General features: G+C 40.7%; 2 protein-coding genes across 7 annotated transcripts; both read right to left on the bottom strand.

The window, feature by feature from the left end:
- GTF2H2 (general transcription factor IIH subunit 2) lies at window positions 1-11,250 on the bottom strand. 6 transcript variants are annotated; one of them, XM_009948035.2, is made up of 15 exons: window positions 11,195-11,250; window positions 11,030-11,107; window positions 10,280-10,316; window positions 9,563-9,649; window positions 8,679-8,729; window positions 8,170-8,224; window positions 7,263-7,368; window positions 6,119-6,209; window positions 5,869-5,956; window positions 5,219-5,326; window positions 3,944-4,007; window positions 2,975-3,078; window positions 918-1,020; window positions 578-617; window positions 1-155 (listed from the first exon to the last, which is right to left on the bottom strand). In XM_009948035.2, exons 1-15 carry the CDS (start codon window positions 11,248-11,250, stop codon window positions 36-38), a joined length of 1,188 nt encoding a protein of 395 aa, XP_009946337.1. In that variant the 3' UTR covers window positions 1-35. The 6 variants fall into 6 exon arrangements, with proteins under 6 accessions (XP_009946337.1, XP_086336688.1, XP_086336691.1 ...); XM_086480562.1 differs by having other exon boundaries at window positions 5,872-5,956; XM_086480565.1 differs by lacking the exon at window positions 5,219-5,326.
- Window positions 11,251-17,562: 6,312 nt separating this feature from the next.
- MARVELD2 (MARVEL domain containing 2) lies at window positions 17,563-24,541 on the bottom strand. The gene is made up of 6 exons (XM_009960717.2): window positions 23,453-24,541; window positions 21,829-21,861; window positions 20,567-20,703; window positions 19,523-19,694; window positions 19,053-19,103; window positions 17,563-17,679 (listed from the first exon to the last, which is right to left on the bottom strand). The coding sequence occupies exons 1-6, from the start codon at window positions 24,539-24,541 to the stop codon at window positions 17,563-17,565; spliced, it is 1,599 nt and encodes a 532-aa protein (XP_009959019.2).
- Between the last annotated feature and the right edge of the window lie 472 nt (window positions 24,542-25,013).

The following is a 25,013-nucleotide window of genomic DNA, read 5'->3' as shown; positions in this document are numbered from 1 at the left end:
AATGACATAGATACAATTCCTAAAAAAGGATGACATCATATAGATATGGGAGCAGGGTGCTCATTAATGCAGCCAGGACAGCAGTGCAGAGAATCATGAACAAACAAATCGCATTCCACGCAAAATGCACTCTGACACACTTTACATCTATAGACCTATGAGGAAAAGATAGAAAAACAAGTCAAATTAGAAAAAATTTATCACCATCATAGCACTCCAGTAGGGCAACAATTGTGTCATCAAGACAGTGTAAATAAGACTGTATTGCTAACATCACAGAAACCCAACAGAATTAAAGTTTCAAACAGCAAATGAGTCCAAAGGGCTGAGCTTGAGTCACTGTAAGTGCTCCCAAACAGCTGAGAATGCAAGCTGATTTATGCAACTCTCTAGGAAATCCCTTCCCACCCTTTTAAAGACTTTGCAGTCTAAAAGGCGTGACTCGACAGAGGACTCCAGTTAACCACGAGATAAACTTGCACAAATATTTTTCTGGTCTTCAGAAGACTATACTAAAGGATCATCTCTACTTCTGACACCCCTCAATGCAAATTCCAGTGCAGTTCAACGTACTTACATTTTGATCTTTCATTTCTCCCTGGCAGCCTTGACAACACCTAAAAGCAAAATTGTGTATTTTAACTGAAAAAAAAGTGTCAAGATTGTGTAAAACAGTGTTTAAAAACCAGTTCATACATAGTAAAAATCTATGGCAATTATTTCGGCCATTCAACTGAACACACAGGATAACTGTTAATGGGAGCCACAAGTATTTCTTACGGCCAGGTGTCCCAAAATGCCCAAACATTCAACAGTGCCTCCAGCAGCCAAGAAGCTGCTGCCAGCTATTCTTACTTTTGTGACAAAAAAATGACAGGGTGCACAAGTAGTCATTATCACAAATATGATTTGCATACCGTTCCCCCTGATATTCTTCCAGTGGAACTTCCTGAAAGGCATCCAAAGGAAACAAGTGATGGTAAGACCGAGCCAGGTGAGGTGCAGACACTAATGTAAGACCTACAAGTAAAGAAACATAAAAATTACTACAAGAGAAGATTTACTAAAAAGCTTGAACAAAGCAAAAAGGAAAAAAAAAAAGAAAAAGTCTTTAGGTACTCAGTGTTCAGAGCTTTTAAGAATTAAATTATTTGTTTGTTAGCTTCCATAACCCAAAGATGTAATCCTTTTCAGAATTAAATCCAAATATAAAGAACAAGTAAATTGCCCAAATTTCCAATTAAAAGGTTTAACTCAGTCTTTTTAAGCACATTTACAATGCACACTTGTAAAGTTAGCAAGTGTTTCATCTTCATGCCATAAACAAAATGCAACCATAAAAGAGTGTTCTGATTAAATTTAAACGCACAATGTCTCTTTGGAAATGACTGTTCCACCGTTTCACATCACCAGTTAAAACGGTGCCTAACCACAAAGCTCTGCCGCAGCCTGCTATAAAAGTGCCAAAGCCACACCATAGCCCTTTTTCAGCTAATACAGGTCTGCTGTCTCTTTGGCTCGGGTAGAGCTAATTTTTTCCACAGTAGCTAGTACGGGGCCATGTCCTGGATTTGTGCCAAACACAACGGTGATAACCCAGGGATGTTTTCGCTACTGCTGAGCAGTGCTCACACAAAGCCAGGGCCTCTTCTGCTTCTCACATCACCCCACCAGTGAGTAGGCTTGGGGTGGGTAAGAAGCTGGGACAGCTGACACCAACGGACCAAATCGGTATTCCATACCACATGACATCATGCTCAGCAATGAAAACTGGGGGAAGAAGGAGGAATGGGGGGACATTCGGCATGATGGTGTTTGCCTTCCCAAGTAACTGTTACATGTGATGGAGTCCTGCTTTCCTGGAGATGGCTGCTGATGGGAAGTAGTGAGTGAATTCCTTACTTTGCTTGGCTTTTGTGCACAGCTTTTGCTTTACCTATTAAACTGTCTTTATCTCAACCCATAAGTTTTCTCACTTTTACCCTTCTGACTCTCTCCCCATCATACAAAGAGAGCATGAGTGAGGGGCTGTGTGGTGCTTAGTGGCCAGCTGGGGTTAAACTACAACAACAGGTGGACTGGGGCATGGGCTGGCACAAACTTCATCTCTCACTCACATGCAGTGTAAACTGATGAGCTCTTGTTCTGCTGACAGCTGCAGCTGTGGAGAATCTGTTGCTGATACACAGGATTTCTCCAGTTACACTATTACCTTGCTGAAACAAAACTCATGCTGACATGAAAACCTTGACATGAAACTAGGACAAGGTGACCCAAAACTAGAATTATTTCATTCTCTTATCAAATACACGTATCTTGATCATACCCATCACGTTTTAATCACATGCCTGCAGAAGCTAACAGGAGGACAGCTGTCGCTCACACAATATTAACACTATAACAAACATTAATCCTCCCTCCTGCCCTCATTAAGCAGAGGCCAGTGCAGGGGGCAGCACCATTGGTCGCACAGACTATTAACATTTATGAGACCCAAGGGCTTCCATTTACAGCTCTACAGCCTGTCATATGTCACTGTGCAGCCTGCCCTTGGGTTCAGCTTTGAAACCTGTCATCCGCACACTCCCAGAGGTGACGGGGTACTTCTGTCCTCTTACTCTAAAGCACTCTTTTATCTTCATGGCCTTGCACTGATGAGCCTAAAACACTAGTGCGTCTGTCAAATCAAGATTCTTGAGGAAAATATTACATTCATATGTGAATCATCCTTCTTCTCGCTTTTGCTTTAGGGCTTTTAGTTTCTAACATTATACTAGGGAACATGATACAGCTTTACTGTTACAGATATAGTCCTGAAAGTCTCTTGTATGAAGCTGACATCTCAGGACACAGGAATGCAGGCTTCTTGAAGCAGAGCTGGCTTTTAATTCCTAAGTATATTTGAATTTTTCTACCCCTTAACTGTCCTACCATTAACTCATAATTCATCTGCCCACCTTTTCTTGCTACTCACCACAGATTTTGCATTCCACAGGAAGTTCACAGTATTTGGCTCTGCACTGGGGACAGAAATACCCACCGAGTGTAAGACCCGGCTCACTGTTGTTTTCCAGTTGCCTAGGGGAGACAGAGACAAAAAGAGGTAACACCATACTACTACATAACTAGAAAAACGATATAGTTCTCACAACAAATACTTTAAAAAGTTTCAGTAGCTTCCAGGCAACAGTTCCACATGTATGGAAGTGTCAGAAAGCAACTGATAGGGCGAGGTATCAGTAACTACATTTTCCCACAGGAACAGAACAAAGACCAAATTTTCCTACATAAAGGAGTCAATATATCTTTAAAAAATAAAGTTATGAAAGGTAACAGAATTAGTATTTCTATTTACACACGCAAAAATACTCTGTATTGACTTTAAGATGCATGTTAGTACCTATTCTTTCAAACAGTAGATGCTGTTTCCTTCTGAAAATTCAGACTCCCTTGTCATCCTTGAAAATTGATTCCTTTCATGGAGAAGAGCACTGGTACACTAATCAAATGGGGCCTCTATTTTAAACTTCCCTTTAAAGTGACGTTAGTAAACAGATACAAAATACTTTATTCCAGATAATACCCTTCATCCTCTTCATTATCTTTACAGTGACAAAAATACTTGAAACAAGAAATGCAAGAAAATTGTATTAATTACTTTAATACCTTGTGGTACCCCTGTGCTCTAATCACTGTACAACACAACTAAAAGCCATTTACTACCTTCAAAAAATTTTAAAAAACTTATTCAACAGAGGTAACTATGGCCACATACCAGATGGGCAAATGGAAATAAAATTTCTGCTGAGAAGTCACAAAGACATTCCTTACTATTGTTTTCCTGTTATTTTGCAATATTTTCATTGACAAGCAGGTTTTCTATATATGGCTAACTATTATTGAATTCTAATCAGCTCATTGAATTCTAACCAACTCTACTTACGCCATGCTAAAGGATGGCTTTGCATCTTGATCAGACAGAGAAGCAATAGTATGCTGAGGAAAACCTGAAGAGAAAAACATCTTGTATTATCAATTTTAAACATGCAAGTAATCTTTCAGTTTCTTACTTCAATGGAGAAATTCAAACATTATTCTAAAGATTAAAGCCTATCTCTGTTTGTTTGTTTGTTATTACAGGAGAAGTAATACATCCTTACTAGGTATCAAATTCTTCTTAAAGATCTCTGCCTACATCAACCAACAAATCCCTCACTATATTTCCCCCAACTGAAAAAAACACTTTTAATAGACATCATATTAACTGAAGCTCACTGGAGCCCCATTTTTGAAGAACAGCTAAAAAGAAAATGATGTGCAATTGTAGGAAAGCAGAAAGAGCACTACATGAATGTTCACTTGAAAAATGGTTTCAAATTAAGGGGAAAGTATTTTTATTTGCAGACATCAAGTGTATATTCACCTTCCAAGAACAGCGTATGACAGATGAGACTATAGCACTTTATGACGGCTGTAACAGATACCATTCTTTCTACCACTTATTTTGTTACAGCTCATGTCAAGTGGGCAGCTAATTTTTCTGACTGCTGCTCAGGCTTTACCTATAACAAGTGTATCTCTTCAGTATTTAAATCTACACATAAAAATACATACATTCTTATCTGTGAAAATGCGTGAATGAAAATGAGAAATCAGTGCTCTAATTTGTGGCATTAAGAGTTCCTACTCTGGTTTAACTCCATGCTTAAATTTATTGAGAAACATATCAGGAGAAGAAAAGGTACCCAATCCATTTGTTGAAAGAACACCACAACAGTGCTCCTAACAAACATGTGCTACATGGCCAAACAGATGGCTTTTACAGTCAATTAAGCTTATAACAGTTGCCTTCTGCAAGGAAAAAAAAAAACAACAGAGAGAGACACAAAATAGGTTTTCATCCTTCATTTCTAAGTCTTACATCTATACCAATTACTGTACAAGCAGTATCATTCCACTTTATTGTTTCCAACTGCAGCTGTCATCTGTCTTACTTGTTTTAATTCCTAACTTTATTCAAAAGCTGACTACTTTGCAGGAACAACATAAAAAAAACTCTATCAACTTAGCAAAATAAAAGTTAAATAAAAAAATGGATCATGTCATGTCTTCTTTATGCTTCTAACTATTTGTATGGATTTCACACACAAGATGCACAGAAAGAAAAAGACAAGATTCACAAATCTTGTGCTAGGAGTTTAACAAAACCATACCCTACCCATTCGAATAAGGGAGCACTCAGAACTTGAACTGGCAGGTGGAGGGCTAACATGATGCATCAGCAGTTCCTTATAATGACTTTCATCTAAAATAACGTGGTATGTTCCTGTCATGAAGAAAGACATGCCTTACTCTCAGATTACGAGCAGATAAGAATGCAATCATGTTCTCCAAATGACAGAAAACTACTTAAGTAACAAAAAATAATTTAGCCAATCCTGTTCCTAAAGAACCATCCTGTTAATGCTACTGAAAATTACAAGTTTTAAAACTAGTAACAATAGAATGTTTAAGCCCATAGCTTTTTCTGCAACACTACGCTGTAGTAATGATACTGTAAGAGTTACCACTGCAGTAATTGATATTAACATGTTACACTAATTAAGTTCCACATCACATAGCTTTATATGTGGAACACTAGGTTTTAAAAACCATGTACTTATCCAGAGATGCAGCTACCAGCTGATAACAATTTCACTAAATACTGTGTATTTTGTAGATTTGAGAAACCCTTAAGTTTTCTGTCAGCACAACAGAATATTCATCTCTAAATATCAAAACACATTAATGAATATATGACAAATTAGTTACTTAATTTTGATTTTAAACTTATATTAGTAGTATAAATACTGAACTTCAGATACATACCACCAGTTTCTCGGGCCAGTACTGTACAAACTCGAACTTCAGCACTTAGGCCAATGACAGACACTCTGATCTTAACTGCTTTTAAGCACTTCAAATGGAAAAAGAAAGCATACTCAAATTCATATGCAGAACACAAACAGTAAAAAGATTCAAAGGTTTAAATGAAAATTAATTGGTGATGACACTGTAACTGTCTTTTTAGTCTAATAGCTTGGACCTTCAACGCAGTAGTCAAACTTCACTTCTGTACCTTAATCAGATCGTAGATGTTGGCTGGATCACATGTCGTCAGACTGCTGAAGACTACCAAAACCTCTCTGCTTGTATGCCCTGGCATGTGCCTAAAGAAAGTGTATAGTTAATTTACTTCCATAGGCTAAGCTACTCGTATGCTAAAGTTTCTAAGTACCAAAGCCAGATGACATAAGTCCCCTACAAATTATAAAAGACCGTGGTAAGAGCCTTCTCTGAGTACCAAAATTTTACCTTCCAAAAGCCAAACCTTTGCAGTATCTAAAATACAGCATTTGATCATGTAGTTATCTGACTGTTTGCTCTAATGCTTAAGTTTTCCCTGTACCTCATCTGAACTCTCACAGGTAACATTCACCTTCAAACTAGCAACACTGCAGTAAGTCTTCTGGACTTCTTAAAATAAAAATCTCTAATCAGTTTATAGGTGTAAATTCATTACTTTTAGTTTTTCATATATATAAATATAAAATAATATATATATATCTAATAATAATAAATACTGCCTTCCAGTTCTTAATGGAAAACTCTCTTCCAATAGTCATTCAAATAACTTTTTGACACTGATGACTAGCTTTGTTCTGTCAGTGTTTCTAGCTATAAATATTTGTTAAAACAGTCTTCCACAAATGTTTATCCCACCTCAATACCTCACATAGCAAAAGTTTTTAAAATCTACCCTCCCCAAAAATCTACCTTTCTAAAGTATGCCAAAACTCCCACCAGATTATTGTGATTCAATGCTGTTTCTTATCCTGTTCATTATTAACCCCTAACTCTGCCCTCTCTCATACCTTAGCCCTTTAGTAAAAAATAATTGCTAGGTCTTTCATCACCATATTCATACACATCATAAAATAATCTACCTTGTTTTAAAACACTGTTGCTTTTTATAAGCAGCACACTCCTAAATAGAAGCATCTTGTGTAAGAAAATTAACTTCTGCGCTACTAGCATATTTAACTTCTTAACAGTTTGTATTGTAAGAGGACATAAAGCTTCCTTCTAAAGACTCAGGTCAGCACAATGCAAGGTGCTACTTGTGAAAAATACTATCTCTGCCCCTACAAAAATGCACAATCAGCATTATGCTGATCATGGAGAACAAAGAAAACAAAAAACCCCTCCATGTATATACTAACTTTAAAGTCTCCATGGCCAAATTTAGGGAATTATATAGAGACGGCTCTCCACTGCAGTTCATATCCACTGCTTTCTTCAGAGCAGTTATGTTCTTTTTCAAGTTACCTGTAAGTGAAAAAAAGAATTCACCTGAAATAGCAAGTTAAAAGAATTGAAATATTTAAAGTATATATTTAGTGAAGTGTACTTGTACAACAACAGTTTTCAAACTGTGACTTGTAACTTTATGCTTCTCCTCAGAAATTTGCCTCTTGAACAGAACGCAGAAAACAGTAAAACAATATATTAACAGAAACGCATTGACTTTACAGGTACCTAATTGTCAGAAACTTTAAGAAGTCAAAAAGAACAAAATCACTGTCGCATATCATTAAGTGCTTAAGAAGAGTGTGAAGTCTCTCACAAAGTGTGTCCACAGAAACAGAGACTTTCCTCTGTTACCCTCAAAGTACTGCTCAAGGATTGACTCAAGTTCCTCAATAAAGTTGCTCCAGTTTTACAAGTCAATAAAGAGAAAAAAGGAAGACTCATCTCTGAAGCCCACAGACTGGTAGTGACAGAAGGCAGGAACCAAAGAATCCTTACTTCTTAACATCTGATCAGTTCTCACAGAACACACAGATGTCATAAAATACAAAATTAACAAACAGGGTGAGAAATTAACTTCAGGGAAAACAAAACATATTTTAGTTGCAATCTGGGTAAGACTTGATCATGAACAAGCACTTGATGACAACTCCAGATCAAAAGACACCAGAAGACCCTAGTTTCAGATAACTTGCAATAGTTTCTCTTTTAATTTAAAATTGAAGTATTATGTTAACACTACTTCACTTTCAGCAGTGTCACCCCGGTAGAACTTAAAAAATCTACAATTTAAAAAAAATAAATATGCTACCTCCCTACCTGAAAGTTCTGTCATTTTTTCAGCTCTTTTACTCTTGGTTACAATTAAGCCAATCTGGAGAAGGGAAAAAGAAGGCAAAAATTTCTTAGCAAGCTGAAAAGTAAATTAATTCACATTTTTGCTATACTTTGCTAAATACTTCTTTATGGATCAGAATTACTTAACTACACAAATTTTTTCTTGTAAGTCTACCAACAGCAGCACAACACTACCCATCAGTTAACATATATTCCTGTATTTCCAGTACTTTTGCCACAAGGTACAAAAAAAAATCTTGTAAAATTCTAAAAGCCTGAAAAAAAAAAAATCAAGTCTTCCGTGTTAGAATTTATGTTTAGGAAAAAGGGAATAGATTACTTCTCATTTTCATTAGTTCAGGCAGAAACAAGAATTTCACTGGACTGAGAAGGAACACATCAACTGAAAACAGTTTACTAGGCAGTGTTAAAACTAAAACTAACTTTTAAAATAGTCTTCAGTTACTTGTTTCTTGCATGGTTGTACATACCTGACTAATAGGATTTTGGTCAAAGTACTCTTCAACAAAATATTCCAGTAACTATAAAGAAAAGACAAAGCTGTTAAAACCAAAATATTTTATTCCACATGCATTAAGTAGGCAGTACTCGCAAAATACCTGGTATCGTTTAAAAAAACCCCAGTAAAACAGTTGGGAAAAAAAAGGGGGTAAGGAGCCCTTCCTTTCCATTCTCCTTTCACCCTAGCGCTTCTGCCCTTCTCCCATGTTACCAAAGCAATGTAAATTTCAGAAACTAGTCACCCCTTATTTTATTCACTTCATATGTTAAAGTTGTAGATTACTGTTGGTTGAAATGCAGTTTTATGATACACCAAAGAGCACTAACCCATACAAGATCACCAAAACCCAGGACTTGAGTGCTTAGTGTACAATACAAGATGTACAGTTGAAGTCCTCCCCAGTCTGAAGCAGCAATCCAATTCTACTCCTGCTTAGCACCCATTCAGACCAGAATTCATCAAAACACAAGTGTAAGTAAAAAAACAAATCACATTCTAGATGTGGAATGAAAGCATGTTTGTTCTTCTTCCATCCCTTCCTACAGGTAATGCTTCAGCTTAATTTCCACTTACTTTTCATAAAGTGTCTTTCCATTATATGTCCTTACAAAGTGTTTTTACTGTGCAGAAGTACTCATGCAAGGCAAACTAACGTCACACAGATTTTACAAAAACCAGAAAAAATAAAGACTAGCAACAGAAACAAGGGGAAAAAAGCAGGGATGAGAGGAGAGATGAAGCTTTGCATATCATCTAGTCACAGGAGATTGCCATTCTTTTAAATGCAAAACCAGAACTGGTTTACAGAGAAACAGTGGATTAATAAGAGAAAAATTCTGAGTACAGAAATACCTTCAAAGTGCAAGTAAGTCTGTTTGGTTTTAAATCTTGGTCCTCCATAGTTCTTGATCCATCAACAACCACGTAAAGGTGACGCATCTGCATTTTCACCATAAGTGATAATCACTCACACAACAGGTATTTAAATGTACTGTTCATTATTCCATTTACTTAAAAAACCAAACCCCTCCTCCCTTACACAGGGAAAACTCAGTATATTGAGCTATGCAATCATCAGCAACTGAAAAAGTAACACATTTTTTTACTTTCCTTCAAAATGAAAAAAAAGGCTATCTTGAAAAATACACACTGTTCTTTTCCTTGAATAGTAAGCCACTAAATACACAGTTTGCACCTTCACCTCTTCATCCAAAGAGCTCAGCTTTGTATAAAGTAATGTAATTTACAACGCATTTAAATTATGCCCATTTTTCATATGAAGAAAAATCAACAGTGCAAGTGTGTGTGATCTGATTGCTTTTGCAATCACACCCTGAAAGAGCAAAGGTTTGGCCCTCCACCTCTGAATACTCATATTTCACATCCCACACTGCTAATGAACAAAGAATGTGTCTGTTTTTGTTTTTTTTTTAAAAAAAAGTTGGTGGAAAATGCAAGCTTTGGTCTCAAGCACATTGAGCCAACAACGGTGTATTTGAGATTAAGAAATACCACCTCTACTCAGGTTGCTTTGGGCTCAAACAGACAAGGGTGAAGACATTAACATACCATTCCAAGTCGAACTTGTCCATGGTGCTCATAGAGTCTAATAAAACACAAAAGGATTTAAGTAAGATGCAAATGAATTAATTGTTCCTAAAAGAAAAGCCTGGAACAAACCCAATACTAGGCTTCTGGCAAACTTGAAACAGTAACAAACCACAGACACTTTACGCTGAAAAAAAGACAATTCAATTACAAACAGATTTCATGCCTCTCAGAAAACAAACAAAAACTATTTCTTCCTACCAGGTTTAATGGAACTTTAAAGTTTCATCAAAATTTGAACATTTTAACATAGTCTGAAATAAAATAAATCTAGATTTCATCTAGCAATTTTCCTGACAATTGGCAACACAAATCTGATACCAAAACCCATCTTGAAGCATGACTTGTATATTAAAAAAAGGTTGAAGGATTTTCTCCAAGCAGTGCAAACTGTAATTGCGGCGCTTTGCACCGTGTTTCACCAGATCAAGGCCTCACCTCTTTGGCCAGTGTACACCTGGGGTGTCTAGCCTGTATACACTCAGTCTCAAGATTAAAGATAAAAATAAATTTTACTATTCTTTCTAGCACAATTGGTAAGTAGCAGGCAAGAAGCATGCAGATGAAGCTGTGAAAGGGTAGGGGCACAAAATATATGGCAGGTGAGCGAACGTGCTTATTCGACCTAGAGGACCCCGTTTCAGAATGATTAAGTCCTTACAACTGACCAAGCCAGTGCTATTAGCAGGCTCGTAGCAGCACATAAAATACCTTTTCCTCTTTGCCTTGAAAAGAATGTCCTCGATCGTCGCTTTCAGTGATCCGGATTCGTCTTCTTTAAGAATTTCCCTACGCAAAACAGACCGTTATTGAGTAGAAGGGAGACCTCTCCCGTCTTTCACCGATCAGAGGGCGCGGGGGGAGAAGGAAGCCTACCATGTTCTCTCGTAGCCTCCTTCCCAGCGCTTAGTCCGCTCAGGTTCGTCATCCATCTCGGCGGCTCGGTCCTGCCGCTGCGGAGGGCAGCGACGGGCGTGCTGCTCGCTGCACGGACAGCCGCTGGCCCCGGCCGGGGAGGCACAGCTCCCGCCCAGGGCGGGGCCCTGTTTCGGTGCCGCACGGCGGGCGAGAGGGCTGCGAGAGGGACCAGCCGGGCCGCCGGGAAGGCTGAGAAGCACCGGACTCGCGCCCCGCCCGCGCCTGCTGCCAGGCCCCGCCGGCCCGGAACCGCCCGCGCCAGCCCTCTTCCGCCCCGGTGCGCCCCCAAAACCTCCCGGCTGCCGCCCGGGCCGCAGAGCGATCGTTCCGGGGGGGGAGGGGGAGGGCGGCAGTCGCCTGCAGCCGGGGGCCTCATGTCCCCGCGCAGGAAAGAGAGCGGCGAGGCCCGGTGGCTGCCGGCGGTAATGCCGCGTTTAACGTGCCCTGAGCTTCAGAACGCCGGGAGGCCGCGCCCGCCCGGCCCAGTCTCGGCGCCGGGCGGGACACGGGCCCTTGGGGAGGCGAGAGCGAAAGCTGCACCTCCTCGCAGCGGCTGAGGAAAATACTGCTGCTGCCACAGTTGAGCACAGGATATTTTTCACACCACCACCGAAACGCTCAAATTGTTAAAAGGATGGTGGCGCAGGGAAAACGCGCCGCGGCTACCTCAGTAGTCCGGGCACGGATCCCGCGGCCGCCGCCCGCCCGGGCAAGCCGGCCCTCGCCCGGCGCTCCAGGCGCGCCCGGCAGGGTAGGGGCGCCGCCTAGGCCTGCGCCGCGTTCCCGTGGTCAGCTGAAGGAATTTCAGTAACCGGCAGACGAGTCCGGGAGCCTGGGAAAAGATCGTTGTTTACATATACTGCAGCACTGAATTTTAATGCATAAGGATGCTCATCAGGTACTTAAAGAAAATAACGACCTATTACTCCGGTAGCAAAAGCCCCGCTTTAACCCTGTTCTGAAACTCGGACTAGACACTAAACGAAAGCATCAAGAAGAAAATCAGCTGCAGTTTTAACACCCAGTAGAAGTACTGGGGTTTTGGCTGGTACATGAGTCCGGCAGGAGCCTTTATTGTTCTCCCCAAAGCAGAAATCCAAAGCACTTGTCGTAGTCACTATCTTCACATGCAGGCAGGGAACAGATTTTGATCCTCACACTCAAAATGCAGTTATACTTATAGGTGTTGACAAATCACCTTTCACAGCTACTGCAGTCAGTAAAGGTTATAAACCTACATTTATCTACGTAACAGCAACTTTCTTCTATTACTTTACTATGCTGAGAAATGGGCAGACAATTCTGCAGTACTACCATACCAGTTGATGCCAAATGAGGCACAACACTGTCCCTACATTCAGGGGTTTACAACAGCAACAAGTTCACATTGTTAAACCTAGAGGATGATTTGTTTGAATACAAGAAAAGCATTTTCAGTTGTATGGATTGATGTCAGAGTACTTGAGAAGAATACATGATGGCAAAATATGATGGATTTGTCTTGGTGAGCATGAAGCGGCAGGGGAAAAAACACAAACACAAGAGTGCAAGGGAGTGGGGGGACAGATTTGTCAGCAGAACAAACTCAATAATAGAAAAACAGGATCAGAACTATGAAACATTCAAAACTACCAAGATCTGAAATCTGATGTGAAAAAAAGAGAATTATTTACATACAATTTACGCATGCCCATATTTAATTTTTCTGCATCTCCAGAACAGAATACTACACACAGTGGTAGAAAAGGAAAATTACTGTAACCACTCAATTATAAGTACAGAGGAAGAAACTCAATGGTATCTACAGAGCGCACATATTTTAGGAATATTAGAGAATACACAATCTTTCAGGTTGAAAGACTACATCATAGCTATTTTACATGTTCTGATAATTCCACAAGGTCTTTATCTATATTTTAACAAAATTATAAGTGCAGGTTCTGACACTGTATGTGTATCTCAAATTTTTATTTTGTTAGAGTGAAAATTACATGTAGTTTTAAAAGCTTGCAAATGTTTGCTTTCCGACAATGCAAGCAAAAAGAAAATGAAGTTACACAAAAGTGTGCTCTTTCACACGCAGAAAGTGTTTAAGATCTTTTCGAATTAACATCAAAATACAGAAAGAGGTAGCAAATTAGTTTTAGGTATTTTGATGTTATGTGATTTGTTTTGCTTCTACCTAAAGAAATTCAGAGCAGCACCAATCCATCTCATGTCACCAAGAGTTTCCATTTCACAAGCATCACAGTGAGGATTAGCTCAATAAAGCTAGACAGACTTTTAGCCAATTTCTCTGCAGAGCAATCATAACTTTACTGGGTGCAGTGGAAGTGTGCCAAGGCCGGGCTTGACTTCTTGAATTACAGGAAAGTTACTGAGCATCCGTTTCTAAGGGGTGTCACTCTGCATCCAAGTGAGACAATATATGAGGAAGAAAACATTTAAACAGTAGTAACATTTCCTTAAATAAGAGTGGGGCAAAACTTACCACTTCTGTATCCTTCAGCCTGTTGCATTTATCAGGAGGAATTTATAAATACATTGGAAACAGAGGAGAAATTAATTAGCTTTCAATTAAACCATACCTTGGAAAAAATTCAAAATATTTTCAAGGAAAGCAATTAAAACTACTGAAGATGGAAAAAGGGGAATTCTTTAGTTTAAGAAATCAAGATTTGCTTCTAGGAACTGAAATAAAATTGGAATTTGATCTACATTAGATCACATGTCATCCTTTCTTAAGAAGGAAAAGGTGCAATTTATAAAGCATCAAAATGAATGACAATTTTAATAGAGGAAGAGAGAAATGAGACTTCTTTCAGAACAGGGATATTTTTTATTGTCAAGGCCAAGAATTTCAATGCTGGACAGGAACGCAGGATATACAATAATTTTGTAGATTATGATTGTCCAAATGCTTCAAATCCCACCACAATTTTGAGATTAATATACTAAATGCTGGATAGCTGTCTCTAAAATCAATTAGATCTTTCATTGCCATCAGTATTTTTAGTTGATATGCTGTCATGAAAACTAGCCCACTCTACTATGCAATACAAACTTTTGGTTATATGTTAGGCACCGCTTTGTCTGCCCTGCAAAAAGGTACAGATTAGTAAAGAGTATGCAGATGTTGCCACAGTTATCTTGGATATCAAGGATATCCAGCTGTTTATCAAGACAAAAAAAAAAAAAGCGCTTTTATTGATTTATTCAAGTCCAGTTTGAAAACTGTCCTGGAAACTGTCAGTCTCTTGGACATTTCCTGGTGTAGACCTGTGGAGCCAGGTGGGCATTTTCCAAGAGGAAGACCGAAGGACAAAAGCTCTTGTTACGTACACTCAGCATCTGAGGACAGTCTACAACTGAAAGCGGACGCTATATGCCCATTGATGTAGGGCAGTATTACTTGGTAAGATTCAGATAAATGTTAACTACCTTCTGCAAAAACCCAGTCACACCACTAAGACCACACAGCAGACTGCTTATGCGTACAGGCAACAACTTATCCACAATGTATTCACAGAGCTGAAACTAGAGAGACTGCACAGAGAGGCCGAGATGGTAATCATCTAATAACTTCAGTTTTGTCTGAGGGATGCCTTCTATTCTTTAATGATAATCAAGAGACCACAGTCCCTGGTAGTTCTGATTGTAACTAATTCTCACACAATTTCCTTCTAATTTCCATCTTGCATTTGACTGGCTGCAACTCCCAGCCATTAATTCTTCTTTCATTAAAAATGTTTCTTGGACTAATATTTTCTCTTTGGCATGTTCAGAGCACTGTGGACGTGACCCTTTTCAGTCCTCCATTGACCGGTTAGAGCAAAACTGGCCGACCTGCGGGACTTCCCAAGCTGTGAAGGTGCATGCCTTCTCCTGGGGCTCTCTGCTCAGCGCGCCCCACTGCCATGCACTGCACTAATCCTACTGGAAGCCCAAAAGGCTGGCAGAAGGGAATATTCATACATCTCTTCCTGCCTTTTGGAAAATCCACTCAGCCACACCTGTGGCACCTTGCTGGGAAGCATGGAGCAATCCACATGCAGCTGACTCTGCTTGGTTCATTTCCTCGTTCCAGCTACAGGCACAGTTTCCCCTTTTCCCAAGCCATTTATTGGGAACTTTGCAGAAAAGGAGAAGTATGACAGCTCTGCAGAGGTGATGCAGGCACTGTCTGAGGGGCCAGGAGTCAGTAATTCAAGAGACTGAAACTCACGAGCACTGTCAAGGGAGCCTGGAGATAGGTGTTCGCATCCTACAGCAAGAAGACCTATTAAGGGTGCAGACTGAATCTTCCAAACAAAACAGTCAGCTTTTTTTTTATCACTTTATAAACATCAGTTGATCCTTAAACTTGGATTAATCGTCTTCTCCTGGTACTGATGCAAGGCCTAGGACTCCCACTGAGAAAAAATGAGACACCTGGGTGTACAGTGAAAGTTCATTTAGATTGCAGGGATCTGGGCAAGGAAGTTTAACAAGTATACAGTACAATAGGTATAAAATACTTGGCCCAGCTCCTTTATAAGGTAGCGAGGTTTCCTCTTCTTTGAAAAGAACAGAAACCTGAATCAGAGAGAGGGGCACCTGAAAAGACAGGGAGAACAAGGGATAGCATTGACTGTATCCAATTTCAGACTGATGAAAATATTGAAACACCTTCCAGGTACACAAGACCAAAGGCTTTCAAATGAGGAGCTGCCAAGTTCTCAAATTCTCTCAGTGCCCATGGTGTCTTGTGTTCATTTGCTAAAACTCTTGGAATTAAGTGGCTGATAAAACTGGAATGTCAACTGTATAAATGTGAAAGTGGGTTTGTAGCTACCAGGACAACAGCGTGAATGATAAGGGCTCAAAAATCAGAACGGACACAGATGCCAGAGTGGGGTATATTAATGCATTTCTAGTACTAAGGAAGAGAGGCAGTATTACCATCACTGTTCTAAACTCAAAAAAGCTTTCCTGATGTCTTGCCTTTGAATTAAGGCAAAAGTTGAAAACTTTCTTTCAAAGAAAAAGTGATTACTGACAGAAGTCTGAAATGATCTTAATCAGAGCATCTTTTTCTAACAAAATGCCTTTATAAGCAGTAGAATAACATGGCTACACTGGTGTTGGTTTTTTTTTTTTTTTCAAATTAAAATACATTTCAGAACAGAGAAATGGCAGTTGTAGAAAACTGTACAAAGCAACTATCAATGCTTCTTACAATTTTACTAAGTAAAAAAAAGGTAAACAAAGATATGAAAAAGGATACAAAGAGAAAATTTTCTGGCTTATTGAAACATTTGCATATACAAAACTATCCCCAAGATAAAATATAAAAATGTATATTGAATTCATGCAGAAATGCTCTGGAAAGCATGTCTATTAAAACATTTTGCCTGGCCTTATAAAGGATACTAATAATTCATACTTTGAATGAGAATTAATTTTGCTGTACTTACTCTCTGAATGCCAAGTTCACAAACAGCTGCTGCCTACACAAAAAGTCCTGTTACTTACTGATGAAGCATAAAGTGTATTGCCTTTACACCCATGGAGTCCTACTAAGATGACCCAGAAGAGGTATGCAGAGCCTATTGCAACAGTAATGGAACACAAACATGAGTCTCATCCTGCACCTCTGTTCCCTTAAGGCCATGTGTAAGTTTGTTGCAACACTTCTAATAATAACAGAAAAATCCCCCAAACCACATCAAAACTTCAACTCTTTTCTCTAATTCTGCACGATGGTTGCTTAAACTGGAAGTTATTTTGCACCTCTTGTTGGGTGAAATTCCAGATAATTTTTGACATATGGCAGAGCATTTGGAAATACAAGACAAAAGGTCTTATTAAACTAATTTTCAACTGGCCAAAATTATTCAATATGATTAAGCACTCCACCAAACCCTATCAAGAAAGAACAGCTCAACTCTTTCTGATATTGTTAAGATGTCACCTATAAACTGTTAACGGAATTTCTGTGCAAACTTTTGACACAGTATTTAGAACTGCTTTCTCTGGTAGGATTTGCAAGCTTGCAAATACAGCATTTTCAAATAAAGTATTCATATTTAAGACGACAGGCTGTGTACTGTCTAAAGAAAACAGAATGTTAGCACAGGTTTTCTAAACTTATCTGATAACTTTGTTACATTGATTTAAAGTTGGATCTGCATACAAAACCTACCAGTATCATACAACATCTGAATAAGTGACGAAGTGATTAAGCAATCCCCATAGGTGTACTGTTCTGACAGTAAATAAATAGTTCAAAATATGCATATTGATTTTCAAAAATAGAAAATATTATCCACGAAGTGAAGATGTAGCTAAGTTTCCACATTCCAATTCATAACTTTATCATAGTCCTGAATTCGTTGTTTTATGTGAGAAAGCTTATTCTTTAGGTATTCACAACGTTCCTTTTTCTCCAGAAATGCAGGATCCTGCCAAAAATACAAAAACCTTTACATTAATATATTACACTTTCAGACTCTTCCAAGAATAGCCTATTACCAATCATATTCTTGATTAAGGACACTATATAAATATCCTCCAAATATTTTTTTTCCCTGGCCACAATTTCTTCTTTCCTGTTTCCCCTTTGTGAAAAAGGCCTGAAAAAGAGGTCCTGCTTTTGAACAGAAATCTGCAAATATAAAGACATCCTACTACATAATTTACATTTTGTAGGTGTGTTGTGGTATGTCTAATAAATGCCCACCCTCTCCCCCCCCCGAAAAAAAAGCAATATATTTTACTAACATGGACTCAAGGTTTAAATTCCATTAAAAACATAATACATTACAAATATATTTTTCTTCCATGGAACACAGGCACACATTTACTGCCTGCATTTAAAAATGACAAAGTGAAACCTCTTGGATTACTCCGAAAATTACTTTTTCAGAGTCTAAGCTCCATGCCGCAAAGAAAATACAAAACTTCTTTCCAATACCTCTCAGTTCAAGGACAGGGAACTGCTTGAATGAGTCCAGCACAGAGCCACGAAGATGGTTAAGGGGGTGGAACATCTCCCTTATGATGAAAGGCTGAGGGAGCTGGGTCTCTTTAGCTTGGGGAAGAGGAGACTGAGGGGGGATCTCATTAAAGTTTATAAATACATAAAGGGCGAGTGTCAGGAGGATGGAGCCGGGCTCTTCTTGGTGATGGCCAATGACAGGACAAGGGGCAGCGGGTGCAAGCTGGAGCACAGGAGGTTCCACATCAACATAAGGAAAAACTTTTTCCCTGTGAGGGTGACAGAGTCCTGGAACAGGCTGCCCAGAGAGGTTGTGGAGTCTCCTTCTCTGGAGACATTCAAAACCCGCCTGGACGTGTTCCTGTGTGATCTACTGTAGGTGGTCCCGCTCTGGCAGCGGGGTTGGACTAGATGATCTTTCGAGGTCCCTTCCAACCTCAAACATTCTGTGATTCTGTGACTATGTTTTCTGTTGTTAATGTTAGCCATGTCAGTCAGTGAATATAACTGAACTGGATCCCCCAAAATAACCAGTCTTCTGAATGCAGAATGCTAAGAGATGAGACATACTCTTAAAAAATGAAAATGCTTAACTGTTGGTTTCCTCCCACCCCCATCTGGCTAATGGAATTATTATTCCAAAACTGGTTGTTGGCATGAATGGAGTGGGTTGTGTCCTGACTTTGCCAAAGTGTTAAAAAAAAAATATGCAAAGCCCTGTAGTAGCTATGGATACCCTGAGCCAGGGAACTGTACCTGGTGTCAGACATGTTGGCTATTTACACTCTCTTAGGTATTCATTAGATCCACTAGCAATGTAAAGCTGAAAGCACTCACATTTTTCTTCTTCTTGTATTCTTCCAGAACTTTTGATATCCTTTCCTGTTCCTAATGAGAGAGACCACACATTTTTAAACACTTTGACTGTGCTCCATATCTTCATGTAAATTCTACAAAATACTTGTCAGAAGTAAAATTCTCATTTGATCACGCATTCCAGTTGTAACACTTTAGTTGTAAATCTTGTACTTGAGAAATGGTGAAAATACATTAACTGTAACTCACTCAAACTTGAAAGCTACTGGCATGAAAAAAAAACCCAACCCAAACCCAGAAAAACATGTATACAACTTAATTGCAACTTGGTATCCTTGACTGATGACCAAACAAGAAATAACGTATCTTGGGAAATTTTCTCTCCCACCGCGTCACCACCAGCATTACAAGACCTTCTGCCCTGGCTAAAGAAGTCACAAACCACCTGACACCACACCCCATTTCCACAAGGCCATTTCACAGGTACTTACATACACGCTTTCAGGATGGTGAGGAAGATGTCTCAGCAATGCATCCAGCTCATCAAACTTTTTTAATACAGCATGAACTTCCACAGACAGTTCTTTATACTCAGCAAACTGATCATTGAATACTGCTTTGTACCGATCTCGCATTTCATTTGTTTGAATTGCTGGGTACTTCCTTAAAAAAAAAAAAAAGAAAAAAAAGAAAAAAGTTTTCAAGGACTAGTTTTAAAGATAGGAATTCAACAAACACATGGCCCTTCACCCTGATAGTGTATTTCTGTGTTGTTTGCTAATCTCATAACCTGCTGAAATTTGCATGTATGTAAAGCACTGAAATCACAGAATGACTGAAGGGTTGAGGTTGGATGGGACCTCTGGAGATCATCTGGTCCAACCCTCCTGCTCAAGCAGGGCCACCTACAGCTGGTGGCCCAGGACTGTGTCCAGGCAGCTTCTGAGTATTTCCAGGGATGGAGAACCCATAACCTCTCTGGGCAATCACTGCTAACCCTGACAGCGAAAAAAAGATTTTCCTAATGTCCAAGTGGAACCTCCTGTATTTCAGTTTGTCCTCTAGTCTATGACAAACAGTATAAAAATTAATTTACCATCTCATACTTCACCATGGAAAGGCCTACCCTTTGAAATGGAGCGTGTTATAGATTTAGCACTTAAAGTCCAAGAGTCATCAAATTTCAGGGCCTAAAAAGACAAGGTATTTCCCATGTATTTTATTTTTTTCTAAATTGTCTGTGTGGTGGTCTTCTGTTCCCTTGGCAGTTATTGTACTTGATAGATTGTGCTTTAACATTTCAGGTTTGCATGGCTTGTTTAAAATTTAAGATTCTTTACTTACATTATCTCTTCTATACAATTGATACCAGGCCCCATCCTCTCTATTTTTAATATTAACTTAATAAAGAATTATGAGTCCCTGTAGCACATGCATGGCAGAGAAACCGTGAGTGTATATTTGAGAAATGCTGAGTGAAAAACATCATTCAAGCATTCCCTGTTAAGTTTGTTCACCAAAGTCAAGTCACTTACGCTAAGTAGTCTGGCATCACGATAGGTTTAGGAATGTGGCCTGCAGGTATATGGCCATTAAGTAGTTCTGGTTTTCTTTCTACTGATTGAAGCCGCCTGTAAGTGACCTCTTCTCTTGGTCTGTCGTCACTTTCATACTGTTTAAAAAAAAAGAAAAGTTCTAAATTAAGTCAGTTTTACTTCAAATGCAGTATACATAAACCACAAAATACTCAACTCATGTGAAGATGGAGGTACAAGTATTGAGCAGAAGTAGAAGCAAATCACAGATATTTCTTACAACTCTACTAATTTCTAACTACAATAAGAGTTAAAGCGATGTTTCTTACACAGTATCCACCTTTAGTTTGTCCTAACCGCAGTACCAGTGACAGGTTAATACTTCTTGGAGCTTGGAAATAATTTGTCTTGTACTTCTTAAGAAAATAACTTAAGGAAGTTTCCTTGGATATCCATCTAATCTGTGAATAAACAGGAATCACTCAGTTCTCCTTTTCCCCTTGTTTCCTATTGCACAGTTCCCTTGATCCAGAAACAAAAGCACATGGAGTCTTTTTGGAACACATAAGAAAGCATCCTGATCCAGTACTGAAGCAATAGAGAAAACAGTGGTAGGAAATTCACAATGTCTAACAGGAGACATTTAAGACTGAAATAAATACACCATAAATTCTCTGGGAATCATCAGTATCTGCTGTTAAGGTCCTCTACAATCTCTGTAGTGTATCCAAGCGCATCTTTGTGCTGCAGAAGCACTGAAATTGCTATTAGTTCAAAATGGGCAAGGAGGTCTTTGGACTAGTCTTGGAGGCACTGGAACAAGCACAACACTCGGAGCACCCACCACTGTGCTCCCACGGGCTCTCCTCCATCAAACGGAGCGGATGGCCAGGATTAAAAAGAGCCTCTGAAACTGAGAGCGCATCAGGTGAACTGCTGTTCCAGCCACGTCTGCCACACTGTGTGATAAATGCGACAGAACTTGTCACTTCATAAAAGAAGGTAACAGCATGCACAGAGGTAGTCATCAGATTTGCTATTCACAGTAAATTTTATAACCTAGCCTAACAAGTAGTAACTTCCTTACAAGCTTCTTCTGAATCTTCTGGGTAGGAGACTGTTGTCTGGACTACGTTAAGGAATTAAGCCTCACCTCTTCCAAGCCAAATGAGTAAACAGATAAGTCAATCAAAATAGTAACAAGAAAAAGAACAACTATTTGGAAATACCAGTAAACAGAAAAATAAATTCCTATTTCCTACCTTCTTTTCTGGAAAAGAGGACTGTGTTTTCATCTATCAAAAAATGGAAAGAACTGTAAGTTTTATTTTCAGCAAAAATAGCATGCAAAAGCACAGACTCTCAAAATCTATGCTTTTTCAAAATTATGCTGTAGAGAGACATTACATTTGTATTAGGTATGAAGAAATTTAGCATAAGAAATATTTTCAGATCAGTTGATTTAAAGACTGTTTAAGAAGAATGGAATGAAAACCACCACCCAAAAGCAAGAACAACGATGGGATCTCCCAGAGCATGGCTGTAAGGAACAGCTTGCAGGAAACACTCCCAGTATACACTTCCCAGTCTCCTTTATGACTTCACATTCCAGCCCACATTAACTCACTAACACTTTGCAACCTAATTCATGGCCTACAAAATACAATAGTGCATGAACCGGCAGCTCAACCAGCAGCTGTTTCGCACAGCACTCTCCAGAGCCTAACCTGTATTATAAAAGTATTCCCTTCAGAAATATTAAGTAACTGGAATAAAAGAACATGAATAGTAACAGGGAAGAGAGACTGAACATCTGTATAATTCCAGCTATCACCTCATTCTTGCCAGACAAATTAAAAAGTTGGTTGATAAAATCTTTTATCAAAGAGCTGCCATGTACTTTTCAAGACAGGAGTATGTTTTATGCAAGACAGTGGAATGCAAACTGGTATTAAATGAAAATGCTGCAAACCAGACAGCAGCCAGAGAGCAGAGGAAATGGAATTTTACACTCGCTCTCTCCTAGTAAAAATCACTTAAATGCCTAACCCCTCCTTAAGTTTATGTAGACTCCACATATGTTAACTTTTATGCTATATTTTTTATTAATTTTTTTAAAGGCTTTTCGGGTGGTGTTTTCACATGAAGGAGGTTTTACACAAATGACTTTGAATTCTCTAGTTGAGAGTGATCAGTCTCTACTATGACAGTTTATCATTAACCAGGTGAGTACTGAATGTTTCAGTAAGGGCAAGGCCAGTAGCCATGCAAAACACTTGATGTGAAAAAGGTGAAGTTGACTGAAATATGAATCACCAAAATCTAGCCAACTCTGCTATAACTATTATTTTCTGGTAACTATTGTAAAGAAAGCTGAAGAGACATAAAGAAGTAGCTTGGAGTTTTGTTTGCCAAGTAAAAATCAGTATTTCATGTTCTGGTGGTCATTCATGCTAGCACTTGATGTGCTGAAAGCAGTCTTCAAATAAATGCTGTATGGCTTTAAGCCCAACCCTACTGAGCCGCTGAACAAGCACACAGTTCATTTCTTCCTTGTTTGGAAAACACACCAGGAAGTAGTTCATCAGCTGATGCAGGAAGAGAGCAAGGCATTACAAAGAGAACAGAGCCAGCTCCTTACAAAGTGGATTAAAAAAAAAAAAGAAAAAGTCCAAGAATTTGGACCAGATATCTTAAAAGATCGGTCTAAAAGATAGGTTAGCGATCCAAAATACTGTTAAGACTGGTTAAAGTTCACCCTCAAAGGCTGTGAGCCTGCTACAGAGAAGACATCTGATAGGGCTCTGTCTACAGCGTGGAACCATCTGGCAACTGCTCCCCACCATACCATACCCAGCAGATACAACGTGATGTCTAACAACTTACCTCCTGTTCCATCAATTCCCTGTGTCTCCTTGCTCCTTCGTGCCTCCATAACTTTAGAGAAACCACTGCACTAATCAGATAGACGATCACTGTGACAAACAAGAAGATGATGGCTGCTGTCTGACCTCCCTCTACACGGCAAAATGATGCATTTATCGGTGTCTTAAAGAATTGGTAATAGCAGAGCCCACCTCGGTTGGTATCGTTTACGTACACGATGGCGGCCGACATGTAGAGAAAGAACAAGGCCACGTTAATGCCGAACTCAGTCAGAGGCCACCAGTTGGAGTCAAGGAGGATGGTCCGGTAGTACATTGACATGCCCAGCACCAGCAGCACTACCGTGACCACCCACGCTGCTCCCGCCACCACCAGGATGAAGGGCGTTTTGGGCCCGCTGTAGGCATAGCCGCCGTAGGCACTGCCGGCCCCGTAGCTGTAGGGCTGCGTGTAGCCGAACATGTTGTACCACTCGTTGTCCTTGTGCACGTAGGCCGTGACGCAGGCGAAGACAGCGGCGCCCAGCAGCAGCTCCACCGCCCCGAGGAGCCTAAGCAGGCCGGCCCAGGACTTCATGTAGCCATACCGCTGGTGGTAGGCCTCCACCCGGTCGCTGTACGTCTGGCCGGTGGCAGCGCGGCGCTCCAGCGAGGCGAAGGGCTGCCCGGGCAGCATGGCCTCGGCCTCCTGCCGCCAGCTGTAGCTCCCACCCGACCCTCCGTAGGGATCCTTGTAGGAGCCGGGCACCGACTTGGTCTGCGGCCGCAGAGGGGCCGGGGAGGGTGGCGGCGAGCACTCGACCCCGTCCGAGACGTACCTAATGTCCGAGGCCGTACCGTCCCAGCTGGAGCCGCGCTGGCGTCTCCCCTTGAAAAAGTTCTTCCACGAGTCCGGGATGAACCGCCGGACCGGCTTCAGCTCGGCCGGCTCGCTCGGGCCGCGGCTGCCCTCCCCGGGGTAGGCGTCGGGGCCGAAGGGGGGCTGCAGGGGGAGCGGGGGAGGCGGCAAGGCGGCAGCGGCGGGGCCGGCCCCGCGGGGCAGCGGGGACCTGCCGGGCCGCCCGCCCTCCGCGCCGGCGCTCCGCGACATGGCCGGCGCTCGGCCCGTCCTCAGGCGCTCCCCGGCCCCGCTCGGCCGCCCCTCGCTCAACCGGCCGCGGGGAGCTGCCACGGAGTCTGAAAGGCAGCCGGCGCCGGACGGAGGAAAAGGGACGGTCCCGCTGGAGAGTGCGCGGGAAGCACGGCCCGGGAGCACCCGTCGCTCCTCTCCGCTCCCGCCGGGCCGCCCACGGCACCTGCGCCCGCCCCGCCCCGGCGGCCTCACCTGCGGCGCCCCAGCGGCCTTCGCCCGGGAGGCGGGAGCTGCGGCCGGCGGGGGGCGGCGGGCCGCCCCAGAGCTTCTGCTGGGCCGGTAACTCTTCACCTGAGTAAATTACGGAGGTGTTTTCAAAAAAGGAGTCCAAAATAATCGACCGTACAACATGTCTTCAATTATATGTATATACTTTTTAAATTTTAAAATGTATGTTCATGTAAACTATTGGGGACGACAGGGCCAGGGA

Source organism: Leptosomus discolor, chromosome Z, assembly GCF_034619465.1.
Source record: "Leptosomus discolor isolate bLepDis1 chromosome Z, bLepDis1.hap2, whole genome shotgun sequence".
In the NCBI taxonomy this organism is placed as follows: Eukaryota; Metazoa; Chordata; class Aves; order Leptosomiformes; family Leptosomidae; genus Leptosomus; species Leptosomus discolor.
This window is presented reverse-complemented; position numbering and strand designations above follow the sequence as displayed.

Bases quoted from the DNA above. Each gene is read 5' to 3' on its own strand.
- GTF2H2 (XM_009948035.2), bottom strand. From the start codon at position 11,250: ATGGATGACGAACCTGAGCGGACTAAGCGCTGGGAAGGAGGCTACGAG. The intron at 6,210-7,262 runs GTTAGTATATAC...CACTTTCTTTAG, and splicing joins TTGGCCATGGAGACTTTAAA to GCACATGCCAGGGCATACAA. The intron at 156-577 runs GTAAGTACGTTG...TTTTCCTCATAG, and splicing joins GAGAAATGAAAGATCAAAAT to GTCTATAGATGTAAAGTGTG.
- MARVELD2 (XM_009960717.2), bottom strand. From the start codon at position 24,541: ATGTCGCGGAGCGCCGGCGCGGAGGGCGGGCGGCCCGGCAGGTCCCCG. The intron at 20,704-21,828 runs GTAGGAAATAGG...TTTTTTAAACAG, and splicing joins CCTCTTTTCCAGAAAAGAAG to TATGAAAGTGACGACAGACC. The intron at 19,695-20,566 runs GTAAGTGACTTG...TTTTTTTTTAAG, and splicing joins GTGATGCCAGACTACTTAGC to GAAGTACCCAGCAATTCAAA.